General features: G+C 40.8%; 1 protein-coding gene across 4 annotated transcripts in view; it reads right to left on the minus strand.

The window, feature by feature from the left end:
- chd5 (chromodomain helicase DNA binding protein 5) overlaps positions 1–18,318 on the minus strand; it is a 98,705-nt gene that overhangs the window by 55,223 nt on the left and 25,164 nt on the right. For all 4 annotated transcript variants that reach the window (XM_041816596.1, XM_041816605.1, XM_041816589.1 and 1 more), the window contains exons 2-3: positions 16,605–16,756; positions 2,105–2,326 (exon numbers count right to left, since the gene is read on the minus strand). In XM_041816596.1, the coding sequence (XP_041672530.1) occupies positions 2,105–2,326; positions 16,605–16,756 (374 nt within the window). The remainder of the gene's footprint in view (positions 1–2,104; positions 2,327–16,604; positions 16,757–18,318) is intronic.

Genomic DNA, 18,318 nt, shown 5'->3' on the forward strand with positions numbered 1-18,318 from the left:
GTTCCTGGTCTGAAAATGACCGGACCAATCAGTGTCTTATGAGGAGAAATAGGCAGTGACTACAGACTTGGTTTAGTAGCAAACCTTTCAACAATGGCTGTCGGTTCAGAGCAAAGATCTGCACTGAAAGTCTTCTATGTGGGAAATATGTTTTTACTCTCCTCCCAAGAGCCTTCAGCAAGAATTTGATTTACTAGCTGGCTCGCCTGTTGATGATAATAATAATAATAACTGCAGCCTATTGAGCGCACATTTTCCTCTGCAGTGGCGTACGACTACAACAGCGTATGTTTTGTTGCTCTGATTGGCCCTTGATGAATGTGGTGAACAAAAGGTACATCCAGCCACCCTCTCAGTTTCTTCAGAAAGGTTCTTCCCTCCTTAAACAATGTCTATGGACCACTGATCATCAACTGGTGGCCCGAGGGCCATATCAGGCCCCCCAAAGCTTCCTGTCAGGCCCCCAGAAGATCATTCAATTCAGAAAAGCAGCAAAAGAAGACTTTGTGCTTTAAAGAGTATTTTTAATTCTTTAAATGTCTGCAATTGTTAAATCGTTGTAGAATGACTTAATATTTGATCTGTTTTAACAGAAATTCACTTGTCAGCCATTATATATAGCTATATATATATATACATATATATATATAGATATATATGTATATATATATAATTTTAATGGGTTAAGACTGGCAGAAATGTTGCAAAAATGTCCAGATAAAGTAGTGAAAAGAGGTTAGAGAGTGGCAGAAATGGATGATAAAATTGGTAAAACAAAAAAAGGTGCAAAATAAGTATAAAAAATGGGTTAAAGGTAGAAAAAAGGTGCAAAAAAGTTTTGAAATGGGGGTCAAAAAGTGGCATTAATGGATACAAGAGTGGCACAAAGGGAATAAAACATGCAGGAAAGTGGTTTAAAAGGGGTTAAAGAATGGCAAAAATTTGGCTAAAGAGGCAAAAGGGGGCTAGAAGTATCACAATGGGTTAAAAGTGGCAAAATTGTGCAAAAATAGCCTGGAAATGTAGTGGAAAGGGGTTAAAGAGTGGCAAAAATGTGTTTAAAAGTGGCAAAAATTATCAATAATGGGTTGAGTGGCAAAACATATTGCAGAAATGGGCAAATGAAATAGTGAAAAGGGGTTAAAAAGGGTCAAAAAAGAGTTAATATTGGTGCTAAATAAAATTTTGGGAGGGCCCATTCTCTGGGATTTTCCCTGGCCCAGTCAGTTCTGAGGACAGGCCCGTCTCCTTGTGGCCTTCTGCATTATAGATAACAGGGATGGATCTCACTGGTAATGCCTAAAAATTTCCTGCACTTTGAAAGAAAATACAAACACTAAAACAACAATATGTTAATCAGACCAAAAGATTTATTTAATTTTTGTGTACTTGAAAGTGCAGACCCCAGAGTCTCTGTCAAGCTAAATCTCATCCTTGTGCAAATGTAGGCTACTTGATGACCCCTGCTATCGACTGTTGGATGTGAAATATCACAATATATTAAATATAACACAGAGAAATTTTACATAAGGAGGATGTAAATTCTATTTTGTTGAGCACAAATTTTGAAACAAAGCAGACCATTTTTGAGTCTCTAAACCGTGTTTTTGGATGTCTTTAAAGTACAGACTGTCGTGAGGCTGGGATAGACTCAAGCCTCCTGTGACCCCCAAAGCAGACAAGTGCTGTAGATAACGGATGGATGGACAGTCTGTCAATGTAGTTTTCCCCTTAAAAATATGCTAATCTACTGTACTGTAGCAGTAGAAAGTAGAATTAGATATTTAATGTGGTGAGAGAGAAGCAGGAGCTGGACAGTGGGTGGTAAAAGGTTAATTACATACAAATGAATGTAATCATGAGTCATAAACTGGATCCTCAGTAAGATTTCATGTCCAGTTCCTGAACATGCTGCCTGCCTCAGTCTATGTTTCTAACTTCATTTTTTATTATTCATATTTTGGCTTCTATGTTTCCGCCAGTCGTCTGTGGGTGAGTGGAAATCTTCACATCCAACATCTTAGAATACCATCATATGAGGAGAAAATAACTTTAATCGATTCTTATTTTAAGACATTTTTTGTACTGTAAGACTCAGCCTTACTTTCATGTTCCCATCATCATCGTCGTCGTCATCATCATCCTCGTCCCTCTTCTTCTTCCTGGGCTTCTTCTCTTTCTTCTCCTTCGGTTTCTTCTTCTTCTTTTTGGTCGGGCCGTATGTCGTGCTGCCTTCGCTCTCTGAGTTTATTTCTGGACGTTCCCGTTCCTCCTCCACCTCTGAGGTCTCCTCCAGGTCGCTGTCCACTCTCGCCTGGATTCCTCCCTGAGGCAACAACAGACCAAGAACAATATGAACACGTGGAAATGAAAGATATGTGTATGAGTCAAAAATAGGAGAGATTTACTGAGATTTCTCTCCATCAGATAAAGAAAATACTGATGAATTAAGCTAATTTCTCTGGTTTATTTCAAAAGTCCTGATACAACAGAGCGCAGAAAAACATATTCCTAGACTCGATACATAAGAATTTCCAGTAGCAATACTGACCTCTAACCCTGCTTTATTTATTACAGCTCGGGAGTTTTAACAAGTTTGCAAGTCAGTACAACAATGCAATGCTAAATTTGTTGCTCCCCCCACAAAATTTTCAATTGTTGTGCAACAAAAACAGTGCAGAGCCTGGTAGAACGTGTCCCCTCAGACCCTTAGCAAGCTGTGCCATGTCCACGGCAAGCGGATGAAGCCAATGCGGAAGTGCAAAAAATTGCAATATCGCTAGTGTCCACTTGAGGCTGGCTACAGGAATGCGGGAAGTTCCATCTGGACACCAGTTAAAAAGCCAGTTTTTACACTTGAAATAAACTGGTTTACAGCCTGGTTCAAAAAACCAAAAGTGTCTCATCAGCTAGTGTCTTATTTTGCTCTCACTGTGGAGGGGGGGGGGATTTTTTTGTACCACAATGGTTTAGATTATATTTAGGAAAAACCTCACTGCGCACTGATTGGCACATCTCATTTGATTGACAGATAGCTCAACAGGCAGAAGCTACGTTTCTGTCACCAGAACGCTACCTAGCTATCTGACAGGATGTCAGGAAGGCCGTTAGGTTGATCCAAAGTTTGGTTGAGACAGTGATTTCAATGTGACAGCCGCTGTGGATTGGCTTTAAGAGCTGTTTGAGTCCGCCTATCGTAAGCAGTCGGCTGACTTCCCACAGGGTATGTCCAGTTCTTTCTACAGTCTATGGTATTAAGCTTTGGGCACATGCAGAGAAAGTTGGGTACGCAGGTAGAAAAGGTTTTCGACTATTTAGGGAAAGTTTCTTCCCCAGGTAGCACATGTAGAAAAAAAATTGTACACAGGTTGAATAAGGTATTAACCCATTTAGAGAAAGTTTAGTACGAGGGTAGAAAAGTTTTAAGTGCGTGCAGAGGAAGTTTTGTCCGTGGGGAAAAAAGTTTTTAGCAAATGCAGGGAAAATTCTGTACGCCAGTAGAAAACATTTTAGCACATTTAGAGGACATTTCATCTGCAGTTAGAAAAAGGTTTTAGTGCATGCAGAGAAAATTTTGTACTTGAGTAGAAAAAGGTTATAGTCTGTGTAGAGAAAATTTCATACGGGGGTAGAAATAGTTTTAGCACATGCAGAGAAAGTTTCATACATAGGCAGAGAATACTCCGTACGAAAAATGTGAGAGTGGCAGCTTCACAAGCAAACAAAAGCAGCCTGAGTCAGAGGAGAATGGTTTGAGTAGGAGCACGGAAAATTTTAGCAAACAACCAAAGATTGGTGAGCAAGCAGAAGTTTTAAGCACAGAGAAAATTTAAGCACAAGGAGGCAGTTTAGAGCACAAAAGCAAGTTTAAATGGAAAGTTTTAAGATAAGTCTGAGCCTAAAATCACTTGGACATGAGCTTTGCGAGTTTTGCGACAATACTGACTTCATATAAATGCATTTTTGAGATTTAAGGGTAGATGCACTCCAGGAGTTTGGTTATCCTTGAACTTTGCGATCCATATCTAAAAAGTCATATATTTTCATATTAATTTGTTCCTTTGTTCCACCTTTTAACATGAATTTGAGAAAGTAGTGTTGCTTTTAAGGTTGTATTTTGTTCGTTTTTCTATGGATTGCTTAGCTTGACTGCCCAGAATTAGTTATTTTAGTCTCCTGTTACGTTTTAATCTCCTTTTTCTCTGTATTGTTTAACATTTGATGTCAGTTTCCTGAAAGGTGCTATAAAAATAAACTGCAGACGTAACTGTGACTGACTAAAGCTGGTATAAAAAACAGACTCCTGGATCACCTCAGATGTAAAGGTTTAGAATCACCATAACAAAGGAAAAATCATCCCCATCTGAAAGGTTTCATCTTAGCCTAAATCTAAAATAGAGATAAATAAGGTGTAGAGTACACAAATTAAAAAGCTTAAAAGAGGCACATTTATTTTGTCAGAGTTGGGGATTAAAGCTCCTTCAGAGGCCACCTACGCTTAAAATAAAAAGCTGCCAGTGAACTATGAAGCACTGTGGATAAAAAGCTCCTTCTTGAAGGTCTTTGCATAAATTAAATTACATCTCTCCAAAATGTTTCTGCTTTACTAGCTGTATAATCCCTCTGCCTGTGATGTAAATTATAAATGATTATATTACAAGGCAGCAGTAAGCAGTGAGTTGATGAGGAGTCGCACGTTCACCTTTTACATAAAAACAAGCTGAGAAAGAGCTGGTGTGAGGCGGAGCCAGCGTTTGGATGTGAGTCCTGCCTGTTTAAAAAGAGACATCTGGATGGCTGTATGGATTTAACAGCTAACAGGTGTTGTTTGTGTGATCAGGAGAGTGACATGTGAGCTAACTCACTTGTGTGTGCTCATGAAGTGCGTAAATGACTCAGAAAAAAGTAAGAGGGGGAGTATTTGGTATTTTTTCCGTAGGCATCTAATAATTTGGTGCTTTTATGTGGATGTTTTTGTGAATTCTGCGCACATTTCAGCTGTCATCACACCAGTTTAATTTTGCCAAGAAACAAGGGACTCTTGGAGCTTCTTACTTTGTCTGTAATGCAGGAACCAGGGTCAAATTAAAGTTCCAGGGGCTTTATTTTGAAAGGAAAGTTATAGGAACTCTGGGGTCAAGCTTTTAGCTGTGAACATTTTTGATTGGTTTGCATTTTGCATAATCCATAAGAAGCAAATTTGTTTATCTGGATCAGAGCAAAAGATGGACGACACGACAGCTCCCCACAGGTGAAGCCAAAATATTTGTCACTCCCCTACTGAGTGATTGCAGTAGTCTCAAGCCAAATCAGTTAAAATAAAACTTTATTTATATAGCCCATTTCTTTCTCAGGCAATACAGTTTGCTTCCCAGTCAATCTTTCTTTGCATAGCATAAATTCATGGTACTTATTCTCAAGATACTTTACAAAACAAAACAGGTCTAAACCATGCGTTTCAAATCCTGGTCCAGGACCCCCTAAGATGGGTTTCAAAGGAGGGGCTACAACCATACATTATTACTACACCTATACAACAACTAAAGATATTGCAATGTGTTAAAAAAAAAAAAAAGCTAGTACATACATCTTTTTCTTAGGTTTTATCAATGAAACAATTAAAACTGAAAGTGATTTATGACAAATGCAGCACCCCTTTTGTGTGGGTCTTAGGGGGGCTCTAACCTTGCAAAGCTCCCGTCTGAACTGTTAGGGGGGTCAAGGGGCAGTACTTTCATTATGCAGTTCTCTATGGAGTTTACTCATCGGTAGCGGCTACGTCACGTGTTTTGTTGCTCTGATTGGCCCGTAAAGATGTGACAAACAGAATGTTCATCCAATCACCCTCTGAGTGGTTTTTCAACCCCGTCTATGGGAGGTTTACCAGATGGATGTGTCAGGTTAGGGGGGCTGAGCTTTTCTCAGAAACAATAAGGACAAAAGGTTTGAAAACACTGGTCTGAGCCATAATTTAATCAACAAACACAACAATAATTGATTCATGATGCACCATATCTTCTGTATAACATTAGTATTGGTACTTAATGACTTGCAAAGTTGGTTGATAGTAATGGAGATATGAACATTTCTGCTGATTGTTAAAGGTGGTAAGGAGTTTTAGGAAGAATCATGTAAACCGTGGTATGACTACTGGAAAAATTTAGTAAGGAAATGCCACTATACAGTATTGGATATCAGCAATAGTCCATTATTGTGCATCCCCAAAGGTCATATCCAGGAGGTTCCCAGGGTTGCAACCCTAGAATTCTGATTGGCCACCTAAAAGTTCCCAATTATGGCTATTTCTTATTTTAGAGGCGAGACTTCTACTTTAATTTTTTAGGCTGTGTTGCGTGCTGTTTGAATGTCTTTGCATGGCACATACTTGAAACTGTGAATTCTTTGTCTTCTCAATCTTCTTTCAAAACACTTTTAAAGACGTATCTTTATGGAGTTGCCTTTCTCAAATTCCTTTATATCCATGATACTTTATTTATATAAATGTTTATAGTTATATTCAAGATTATTGTTTTATTCAACCACTGATTTAGGTATCTTATATTCCTTTTATAAAATTATTGTTCCTTTATTATTCTTTTATAACGCCAGGATTTATTTGTATTTTTTTTTTAACTCAGTGAGACAGATCCAACTTTTTATGACCCTCTGGGGGACCCCCAAATGGCTTATTTTCTGTATCATTAAAGCAAAATTCTCAGGAAAAAGCTTAGACATAAATCAGCATGATAAGAGCAAACTATTGTAAAAGAAGGGAAAGTTTTTGATTTTTTTTTTTTTTTGGTTTGACCTACATCCCATGTGTCACCATTGAGGAGGCAGAGCTTATGAGTCATTCTTCAGGCATGTTCTCAGAGAGCATTTTGGCTTCGCTTTTGCAGAGCTGTCATGTTGTCCATCTTTTTATACAGTCTATGCATCATAACAGTGTACGATAAGTGTGATGTGGAGGAAAATAGCTGCAGCATGATTGTGTTGAAGAAGGTCCAGGCTTTAAAAGTTTGTATAACTTTTGGTGGAAATGCAGCTTTAAACAATTTTTTTTAGAAAAGGACATTTATTTATTCTTCTTCTTTAACTTTAATCTTCATCTTTTTTGTCTTCTTTGTGTGTCCTGTGAGTTTTTTGTATAAATCTCTGCACTCATACGTATATGTACAGTATTTGTGTGTGTGAGCATGTGCGTGCGTGAGCATGCTATGCAGAGAATTAGAGCACAGCAGCTCTGAGCTCCGCCCGCTGCCTGTTGCTCAGCAGGCCTGCGAGGATCCATGGAGGGACTTACAGGCGTTTTGCTCTGTAGCGCAGTGGAAAGGCTCACGTTGCCGCAGCGCCCGCCAACCCTATACCAGCAGCCCCGGCTGTGTTGCCATGGCGACCACATTTGAGCAGTGTCTGGCTCTAGCTCTCCCTTTCTCTCTCTCTACTCTTAGTTTTCTCTCTCTCTTTCTCTTTCTCATAACTCACCCCCCTCGTGCCTCTCTTTTTTCTCTCACTTTCTCTCTCTTTCACATCTCGTACCCCCCTTCCTCCGTTATTTTCTCTCTCACTCTCTCTAAACATTTCCCCCTTTCTCTCTCTCTCTTTTTCTCTCACTCTTTCTCTCCATTCTGCCACACACACATGCACTCTCTATCACAGTGGCAGCCAATGGAACGGCGCCATCCAATCAGATGCGTTTGCATAACGAGCTTGTTATGCAGAGGCCTGTGGTTGCAGAGCTGGTGCTTCGGCACCCGTCTAGACAAATCTCATTTATGCATAAGAAGGAGAGAGAGAGGGAGAGAGAGAGTAAATTAAGGATTGTAGATGGGGGATGGGAGTGGAGGTGGAGAGATGGAGGAGGGAAAAGCAAAGAAGCGGAACCACTGTTGAGAGAAAACTGCAAAAAGACGAGGTGCAACAAACCTCAGCGTGGCCCAGAGTTCAATGTTACACTCACATCAGAGGGCCGAAGACGACTCTGGCAGCAACAATGAGGGAGTCTCTACTTTCAGATGGAGGGAAATCAGATAAGTGCTGATAACGTAATCAAATTAGATGCTTCCTCGTAATGGCTCTGCCTCGGGGAGATTGCAGAGGACGCCGCAGAAAAATATCAAACGAGCACAGAAGTGGATATTCAATAAAAACCTAGTTCAACAAGAAATAACAGGGCTGTAAAACACTTTATGATTCCAAAACAACGGCCTCTTCTTCTTCCCAGAATCAGCAACAGCTCTCTGTTGACTCACAATCCCTGTGAGGATTTTGAACTTATAAAAACAAGGCTGGAGCTCATCTTGAACCCACTATTTCAGAGAGATTTTAATGCTGCAAGCAGCTCCTTTTACAACCTCTTCTTGTTCCTATAAAATTAAGTGCCCTCAATAAACCTGAATGCCCTGGATTTTTAGGATTTTTCTGGATTTCAGAGGACACAGAGCTACTCTTTAACTTCTTTTATGGTTGAAGAAACTTAAGATACTTCTTTATAAGGGCTGGTAAGGTTAATCACATTAGTCAGGATCAATTAAGATCCACAAATGTCCATGTTATTATCAAATTAATCCCATCCTTTATTGTCCCTTTCAGCACACTTTAGTCATGCCACTACGGCATCTCACTGCAGGCACAGTGATGTTCTTATTTCAGTTTTAAAAACTCACAGAGAGCTCAGAGGACAAGCCAGAAGTCATCTGCACCTTGTGATATCAAACATGAACTTTTTACTATCCTCTAATTTCCTTTTCAATTCATAAAAAGTTCCTTTTTCATGGCTGAATTCAAGTTGTAATCTTCAATCTGACCATAAAAGCAGGCCTGTATCCAACCAGGAAGTCAATGACCTTTAGTTATAAAGGAGAAAAATCCAAGAGAGTTTGAATGCAATACACAGGATGCAATTGCATGCAGAAAATCTGGGATTAATCATGATTAAAAATGTTAACTGTCTGTCAGCCCTATTTGAATGCAAAGTGTTTCAAACAATTTAAGTCCATTTTCAAAAAAAGAAAAAGGTACCACAGCTTAAAAACCCTTTTTAATAAGACAGGTGCACTTAAAAGGAATGAACCCATCATGAATTTCAAAGAAAATTCTGTACACTGTCTAAATTGCACAAAAACAGACTGCAGCCCTGAGCAGCTGCAAGAGATCATGGGAGAATTATGGGTTCACATGGGAAGAGTATGCAAACAACAAATTATATCGCCTTTCTGGGGTTGAGTTGATTTTCAGTGGTATTGCTTCTGCCATGAGTGACTACATTAGGACATTAAAAGGTTAATGTTTGCTACCAAACATGTAGAAAATGCTGTATTTTTTCTACTGTCTTCATCAGTGGCACTGTGGTAGCTATGTGGCCCACTGCATTATGAACTTGCTCTTCCTGCTGTTTGGATCAGTCTGCACTATATGGATGTCGCAGTTTGGCCTGTGCTAAAGATAGGCCTGGCACGTATCTGGAGCAGAGTTATGTGGTGCTTCTGGGATGCAGCGGTGACAGACTAGGGCGCATGCACTGGAATTTCAAAGATTGACCAGACAGCAGTGGTGTGCAATTGGCCCCCTCGTGGCCCAATTGTTCAAAAACGTGTGCTAAAGTGCCCTCTTGGGAGCCAAAATGCGTGTTGAAGTGCCCTCTTGGGAGGCAAAACGTGTGTTTAAGTGCCCCCTTGGGTGGAAAAAACACACTAAACTGCCCCCTTGGCTGGTTAAAACATGATAAACTGCCCACTTGGGCGGCAAAAATGTGTGTTTAAGTACCCTCCTCATTGGCAGAACACACTAAACTGCCCTCTTGGGTGGAAAAAAAAAAACACTTAATTGCCCTCTTGGCTGGTTAAAACGATAAACTGCCCTCTTACACACTAAACTCCAGAAGACCATTAGGACCAAGAAATACTGTGAAACATTACTGTTGCAATGACTTTTATGTTGGGCCCTTTTTTGATCTATATTGAGCCAGAATTATATCTCACAGAACCAGTTTGGATTATCTGGTGCTAATATGGTTTAAAATGCACTAGAATACAGGAAATGGCATCTACTTAATTGAAAATGTTCTGGGGGAAGACCCCCAGACCCCCTGGGGATTTATTTATTTATTTCTGTGTGTTCTTCACAGTCCAACATTCAATCTACACAGTTCTTGTGGATGCTGATCCTAACTACAAACTAACTTGAGTAGTCTGTCTAGTTAGTCTGTTTTAAGGCTATAGAATGTGCCATTTGTATAACATATAAACATGTTTAAAGTGCCCTCTAAAACACGCCAAACTTAGTGCCCTCTTCAGTGGCGAGAACGCGCTGTATGTGCCCTTTTTTTTCTTTTCGCCCCTGCCCTTGAAAAAGTCTGCACACCACTGCCAGAGAGGGAGCAATTTGCTCCAAGTGGTCATTGTTTGATCATTATTTCCCTGTCTATGCTGGCAGAGCGACATGCATGGTGAAAATAGGCAAGCCTTCTATTCTTACAATTCTTGGCGCATGAGATAGATGGGATGCAACACATATGCATGTCTGAAATATCTGTCTTGGTTTAGGTATGCTGAATTAAGAATGAAGCAATGATGCAGCTACCATGCATGCAGTCTGAAGCAGCTGTAAGACATGGAGGCGCTGATGTTGCATTTTTTTCTGTTGGTGAAACTTCCCTCTCTTCTCACTCTCATTGGCTGCTGTAGGTATTCTATTGGGACAGCCCAATCTGGAATTGCTATATCAGACATAATCCTAAACACTGTATAAATTGCACACATGCAATGGCAACAGTTTCAAACCCAAAGGTTGCCAATATATCTGTGCAAATTAGGCTGGATGCACATAGAGGATTTTAAAGTTTTTGCTGATCACAGATGTAACAGCAGTTTTAACCAACTGTTAATTTTACAACCAAACGCACACCCTAGATTATTAGGCAGGACCAGAAGACCACCAAATATCTGTTTGTAGTAATAACTGGAAAATAGAGCATGCAACAAGGTTCCTGTTTTGCACGGGCAACTGTGGATGTTCCATCAGAGTCTGTTTGGACGATTTCAAAGCTTTCCTGTGTTTAGTCAGGCTAAAGATTTGCAGAACTGTTTTAGAAAGTTGTCTGAACTGAGCAGTAGCAGCTGGATTCAAGGGTTTGGATTCAGTTTGTCAAATTGCAAGCAGCTGGTTCCAGGATGTTGCAATACGATAAATACGACATGTACATCAGCGGGATACATGTCACTATGTGAGCCAGTACATTGGAAATTTAGTACTTTAGGAGCTAGTTTATCCACATCAGATATCTTAGTTGGGACACAACTGAACTAGCAAATAGTTTTTGGGTTTATATGTGCAGTGAAATTGCTCTTCCACTCTGTGATGGTAATGACAAGGGGGATTTAGATGTGTAGTAATGTCCTTGCTCAGACAGATGTGCAGTACTTTGAGAGTTATGACGTCATTTATCCAACCAAGGTACATCCAACAGGTGTTCCAGAAGTTAAGGACCTTTCCCAAGGGCCCTAACTGGAATGAGTGTACTGACTAAGATTCTAACCATTGATCTCCCATACCGGTCAGTGGTGCAAACCACTGAGCTATCCAGGCCCCCCAACTAAATGAAAAAATTTAAATTGCTTCATATTCAGTGGCTGTGCAAGTCATTGCAATTCCCTCAGTAGCGGCAGTAAGAACTGATGAGCTTTTAGAACATTGCATAGAACATTTTTTTATAGTCTACAGGAGTTTATTTACAATTGTAATAACTGAAAGCATGAAATTACCTGGTATTTGGTGCATAGAACTTCTCATTTTTGTTGCTGTGGTACATTAAAAGTTGTTGATATAATCTGTCTCTTACTAGTATCATAATGAAGTTTAAGGACGTGTTCACACCTGATAGTCCGGGGAGTCGGTCTGTTTTGGAACAGAAATGGCAACATTGTTGCACTTTCCTTTGGTTTGGTTTGCATTCACACTGCCCTCTTTGGTCATGCGGACCAAACCGTCTGAACACCTACAACCTCTGCCCGCTAGGGGCGCTGTCGCCACAAGCAAACGGCGACAAAGGCATAGAAGGCGTAGAAGAAGACGAAACTCCTTCCACCGGTCTTTTCTTCCACATAAACAATTGTGGTTTCTGCTTGCATTTCAGCATTATGAGCAGCCAGCAAGGTGGTGAGCTGTCCTGCATGTCGTCTTTTACATGAGACGACTAAATCAGCATAGACTACAACGCGTTGCCATGGATACCCAGACGCCAAGGGAGGTACCAACATGTATTTGAGTGTAATAAATCACATACAAATCTGTATATCATTACGGTTTATGCCTCATCCTGCCTTTGGTTCACAAGTTGGTCTGCTTTGCGTTCCCACCTCCAACGAACTGCATCAGGGTTCGTTAGGGAGCGGTCCAGAGTCCGCTTGTTTGGCCCACAAGTTCAGTTCGTGTGAGCGTTCACACCACTCGGAACGAACCGGACTATCTGGGAAAATGGACGAGAGTTCGGTTAAAGCGGACCAAACAGCTCTGGTGTGAGCGCACCCTAACATTCTGGTGCACTGACAATTCGTTTCACTTTTAATGAGTAAAAGAAGCATGTAAATATGTCTCCCTGTCTCCTATGTCTCCCAGCAGCATGTCTGACCTGCGACTAGTTCATTCCACCAACAGTGCCTGACCTCAATTGACTTTTGGCCTGAGTCTGCAACCCACCTTTGGGGAGTGATTGGAAGTGAATTACAGCAGTCGCGATTCCTCAGTGGGAGAGAGACAGACATAAAGGGGAGGGCGGAGAGAAGGACTAAGATTTGCAGCTCCTATGACGCACGGGCAGCAACAAAAGCAGCGAGGAAAAGTGAGGTGATGCGTGTGAGGGACAGGAGAAAGAGGAGAATACAGAGCAGAGTCTGTGTGCATCTGTCTGTGTGAGGGAGAGAGGAGAGTGTCAGAGGGAGTCCCCCCCTCATTAGCTCACTGAGACCCCGGAGCTCAGTGTTTACCACAAGCAGCCAAAGGGCCGGGTGGCAGCCTGGCCCAGCCAAGCTCCTCACAGCACTGCTGGCATCTCCAGGCAGCAGAGGGGAACATCCTGGCTGTGTCGCTGACACTGTTAAAGCCATCGCCAACACAGGCAGAAAACACACGGGGAATACAGCGAATTCCTGTAATCACTGAATAGAAACTACCAGAACCTCTGCATTTGGCTGAATTATCACTAATCCTGCTACTTGAGATGCTGCTGATGCTTCTCCTCTTAAAGACACACTTACAAGTATTAATAAGATAAACCAGATGACCTTGTTTAATGTAAAAGCACTGCTGATTACAGTCATAAATTACCTACACCCACTAAGATTCATCTCTGGTGGCTCATCAGCTTTGCTTTCTGATGTTACACCAAATTCTGTAACTCTTCAAATTCACTGACCTACAAATTCTGCCTTCATCAACCGCATTTTCAGCAGTGTGATGGGGCTGGTGAACTCTCATATACCCAGTAGAATATTTCTGCCCTGCAACAAACTGCACAAGTAAGAAAGAAGCTTCTGCAATTTTTGGTCATTTTGCAGCTAAAAATTTAGACATTTCTTAGCTGCACTTTTAGAACATGTACACCCAATTTATACAATGCATTAGCAGGGATTTGTATCTGTTTGGGGCATTTGAATGTCAATGGGGGAAAAGGGCACTGTATCTCAAACAGGAATTGGCTCTCATTGTTAACAAAAGGAGTCAGCTCAGAGCCAGTTTGCCACGTTGGTAGGGAAGGCGCCCATATATTGAGAATGTAGTCCTCAATGCACTGGTTGTGGGATTGATTCCCAGTCTTGGTGCTGTTTAAGTGCATATCTTCCCCACTCTATATCCTCCTGTCTCTATTATGCATCCTTTCACAATAAAGCAACACAAATGGCCAGAAAAATGATATACAGTATATATAAAAAAGGAGCAAGCTCTTACGACCAGCTCGTCCTTGAGTGGAACATCAAAACTCCCTTTAAACTTCTCCTGAATTGAGTTATTATTTCAGTCTTCAACTGTTCAGTTCCACCTAGGATTTAGCTTTGTATCATGTGTCCTTCACGATACAATCAGATAAAACAGGATTTGAAATTTGTGAGCTGCACACATATAATTTAAATGCATGTTTATGTAAATTTTAAAAAGGCATCTTCATGACAAAATGATGAAGAAAAGCTTTTAAAAACTCACTCATATTCCTACCCATAGACCTGCAGAGAGGTAGTGGGAGGTAACTGTACACCTGTACAGTGTGAGCACACAACTTATGCACGATGGTGGTGCGTCGTAAGCGATTCAGTCGCACAGTACGAGTTGACATTCTGCCACAACTGTCGTATGGTCGGCTTGAAATTGCAAAGTGTGTACCTGGCTTTACTTTGGTTAAAATTTACTAGAGTAGAAGGAAAAGTACTGGTCTACAGATCTACTCAAGTAAAAGATAAGTCATTCAAATTTACTCAAAGTACTGAGTGCTGGTGCTTGGGACTTTTACAGTGAATGTGCAATAACAAGAAAATATGGAACTCCAACCAGGTTATTTATTATGAGGCTTAACCTAACGTGAAGTATAATGCAACAGCTGTTTTGGGAAGAAATATGGAATCATTCTCTTGCTATGTGCATGTACTGATCGTATGTGTTGTGAAAGCCAAATAGCTGGTCGTTTTCATGTTGCTGGCAGAAAGCCTGGACTTCCTTGTTGTGGCTTTTAGTGCTTTTTACTCAGTACTGTAACTAAGTACAATAATTCACCCAAAATATACTTAAGTAAAAGTAGTGATGTTAGAAACTACTCAACAAAGTACAAGTACAGAAAGAGCTACTCAACTACGGTAATTTGAGTAAATGTAATTAGCTACTTTCCACCCTTGACACTATTTGATGCTAATTCTAATGGCAGTAACAAGGTTATTTAAGTAAGTTTGTTATTTCTCACCAACATTTCTCTTTTTTCAGTCATTCGTCATCCTTCTATGACATCATAAAAGCCAGGATGTTGCTGCAAGAGCTCAAGAAACTTTCCAGTCTTACAGGACCAACTTTATCATTCTTCTTTAACTTCACCACGTTGTTTGTTGATGCTCATGACTTAAGTCTGCACAGAGCTCTCTGTACTCTCATTGGCCAATGCCACTGATGTCAAGGACCACATTGCAGAAGGAAGAAAGGAAAACCAAACACACCACATACTTGATTTTAAGAGATAACAAGGTATCCTAACCTGACATGCCAGATGGATTTGTTTCACAAATCCATCTGGAAAAACTCCTATAGACTATGTTTGGGAAAGGGCAGAGTATTTGAAAAAAACTCGGTGATTGGATGAAGGTTCTGTCTGTCACATCTTTACAGGCAAATAAGAGCAACAAAACATGTGATGTCATTAGCCGCTTCCAAGATGCACCGCTCCAGAACTGCATAAGAACCATGGCGACTCTAGACATGTCAGTACACGACTTTTGGTGTTGTTGAAAAGAAAACAACTCACTGCTGTTATTTGTTCTTCTTTTAACAAAGAAATGTCATCAAGTTCTGATAAAACTTGGGCTTTAGCAGCATCCACGCTAAGCTCTTCCGTCGTAATTACACCGGTCTCTTGTTGCTGCTTGCTTACGTCACGGCTACATCTGCTGGATCAAGCTATGACCCAGCAGCTAATGGTAGCTGCCATATTGGAAATATTATCTCTGCCAAACCGAAGCAGGCATATGGCACAACCTCACCAACTTCTAAGGTGCAAGAAGGATGAATAATGTCTTGAAGGAAACAGAAAGCCTTGGCAACACTTGCACTAAGTTAAAAGTTGTTCTGAACACCACAAATGTTGTTGGAGCTTTCTGTGTCCCTCATCTCTGCCCAGCCTTTAATTCATCAATTCTTCTACTGGGGTGTAAATGTATGTGTTTGCTGCAAAACCTGGCATTTCAATAAAGGACTTAAAGGGGGCTTTCTGGGCTTTTGGAGCCAGACTGAAGTGGACACTCAACGTTGTCACTTTGATAACTGGTTCGTTGCACTGCTGCAACACTTAACATTTAATCATGTTGTAGTATTGGCCACAGTTGAGCAAAAATCCTCAGAAACTTGTTAAAAACAACATGAGATTGGCTTTTCTTAGTATTTCCACCATGACAAAACTGGTTGAATCAAATCAATGTTAATGCTTGGAGCACTGCAGCTCAAACCTCTAACCAGTTGTCTAAATGTTAAAGACTAAAGGCCACAGACACTCAACTGTCGCTGCTCAGACTCCCACTGCTTTCTTGGCACAAAGACTGTATACTTCTGACCTACAGCCCCTTTCATCGCTAGCAGCACTACAGGCACAAATCTACGCTCTAAACTGGCCCCCAGTGCCCACAGCTTACACTGGCAATGACAGAGGCACTGCTGCCAACCTCCCCTAAGCCTGAGACAGTCCGCTGCCTCTCATTTAGATTACAGAGGCCGTCCTGCAGCCAACACACACCTCTCATCCAATTTCAGAGACATCAAAGGAGCCACGGTTGGAGAAATACGGGGTCGAGCCAAAACACTCGCCAGGCTTTTAAGTCCGAGGTCATGACAGATGGTGTTTAGTGTGAATTACATCTTACCTCCTTTTTCCTCTTTTTCACTTTGGGCATCTTCCCCTCCTTCATCTTTTTGGGCTTCTTCTTCTTCTGTTGTTTGAGGGAGTCGTTGTCCGAGAAGAAGCTGTCCAGAGGTGTGAGGGGAACGGTGTTGCGCTCACCTTCATCATCTTCATCTAACACAAATACAAACACATTAACAGCTTAAGTAACAATGCAGTACGCAGTAAAGAGTGCTTAAGATGATCAATTTGCAAATTTGGCCGGTGTTGTTGAGTTTGTCGACTCTACGGCCAATTGGGCTTGTAATGAGGCTGAATCTTTATGCTGGCAAATAAAGTTTGGCTTCAACACTCTAAGGCTTAAATCATTATTTTATCAATCCGTTTAGCAGAAAATGAAATGACAACCGTTCTGATGAGCATGTAGTTGTTTATTTGTAATTTTTAAATCAATTTGTGTTCTAATTACCCTCTGCCATGTCTCTCCTAAACTCTACGAGGAAGTCTTTTTCACAGTTTTTGTCCCAGTTTTGTGTCTAGTTCACTGTCTTTGCTTTCTGCCAAACATATGCATCCATCTGCTACTAAACCAACTGGTTCCTGACTGGGACCTGTGATGGAAATCTGGCGCTGTGACTGGAAAAGTTTGCAAAAGACCAGATGTTTTCTATGCTACCTATTTAAGCTGGTGAGATTCAAAAAAGCACAAACAAATTGGAATTGGTATTAGAATACTTGACTTGTCCTGATAAAGATCTTAAATTGGTTAAAAATGTTTAAGAATGCTGTGAAAAAAATTACAGTGATTGTTCTTTTCAGAAAAGCGCCTTTAAAAAGTAAAAACAATGCAACAGTATCAAGCAAACAGGAATGAGGGCCTACAAAACAGTGGTGAAGTCTTGCAAGGTAAAAGTGTTTAACTTCAGTGTTGAAATGCAAAGAAACTGCAGTTCCTCAAGCGTCCACTTGAGGCTGATTAAAAAAGTCAAGGAATCCTCATCAGGTCCCATACTGAGATGTTCTTTTGCAGTTGGAGCCTGGTGGTTCAAAAAACAATTTTGGTCTGTAAACTTATCTTTTAATTGCTAAAAAACAAAAAGGATGATTTTTTTCAAGAACTTAGCAGCTTTGATGAAATTGAAAGGCTAATAGTTATGTGTGGGCAGGCTAAATTGACTGACAGGTAGGTGCATTGTTGCTGTTTTCAGGGAGGCTTTAGGCCTGCTTCAGCACCATCTTTTTGCCTGTTACCCGTGCATACACTGTGCAATTTCAAGCCAACTCTATAGTGGGGGTGTTGGGGCAGGAAGTAATTCCTGCTGTTGTCATACTGATTTAAGATGCTGTCTGACAGTGTACAACAGAAAAAATACCCCAAAGTTGAGGATTCTGCTCCTGGTTCTGCTCTCACTGTGGAAGTCGTATGACCAATATATCAAACATGTCAGAAATCCATCCAACCAGTCAGGAGCAGTTTGTCAGACCATAGCCGGGTTGTGCTGGGCCGTTGTATTCCCCTGTGCACAGCAAAGCAAACACCTGATCCGACTGAAAGTCAGCTTGACTTCCAAGTGAGTTTTGTAACATAAAAGTCACAGCTGAATCCTATGAAATTTGCACAGTTTACACCTGGCTTTAGAGTTGATCATATTTCCAATATGTTGACTGGTGATGCCACTGAGACTACATCCATGTTTTAGACAGTTTATAGCCAGGAGTACGTTGTGATTTTCAGC

Source organism: Cheilinus undulatus, linkage group 3 (genome assembly GCF_018320785.1).
Source record: "Cheilinus undulatus linkage group 3, ASM1832078v1, whole genome shotgun sequence".
In the NCBI taxonomy this organism is placed as follows: Eukaryota; Metazoa; Chordata; class Actinopteri; order Labriformes; family Labridae; genus Cheilinus; species Cheilinus undulatus.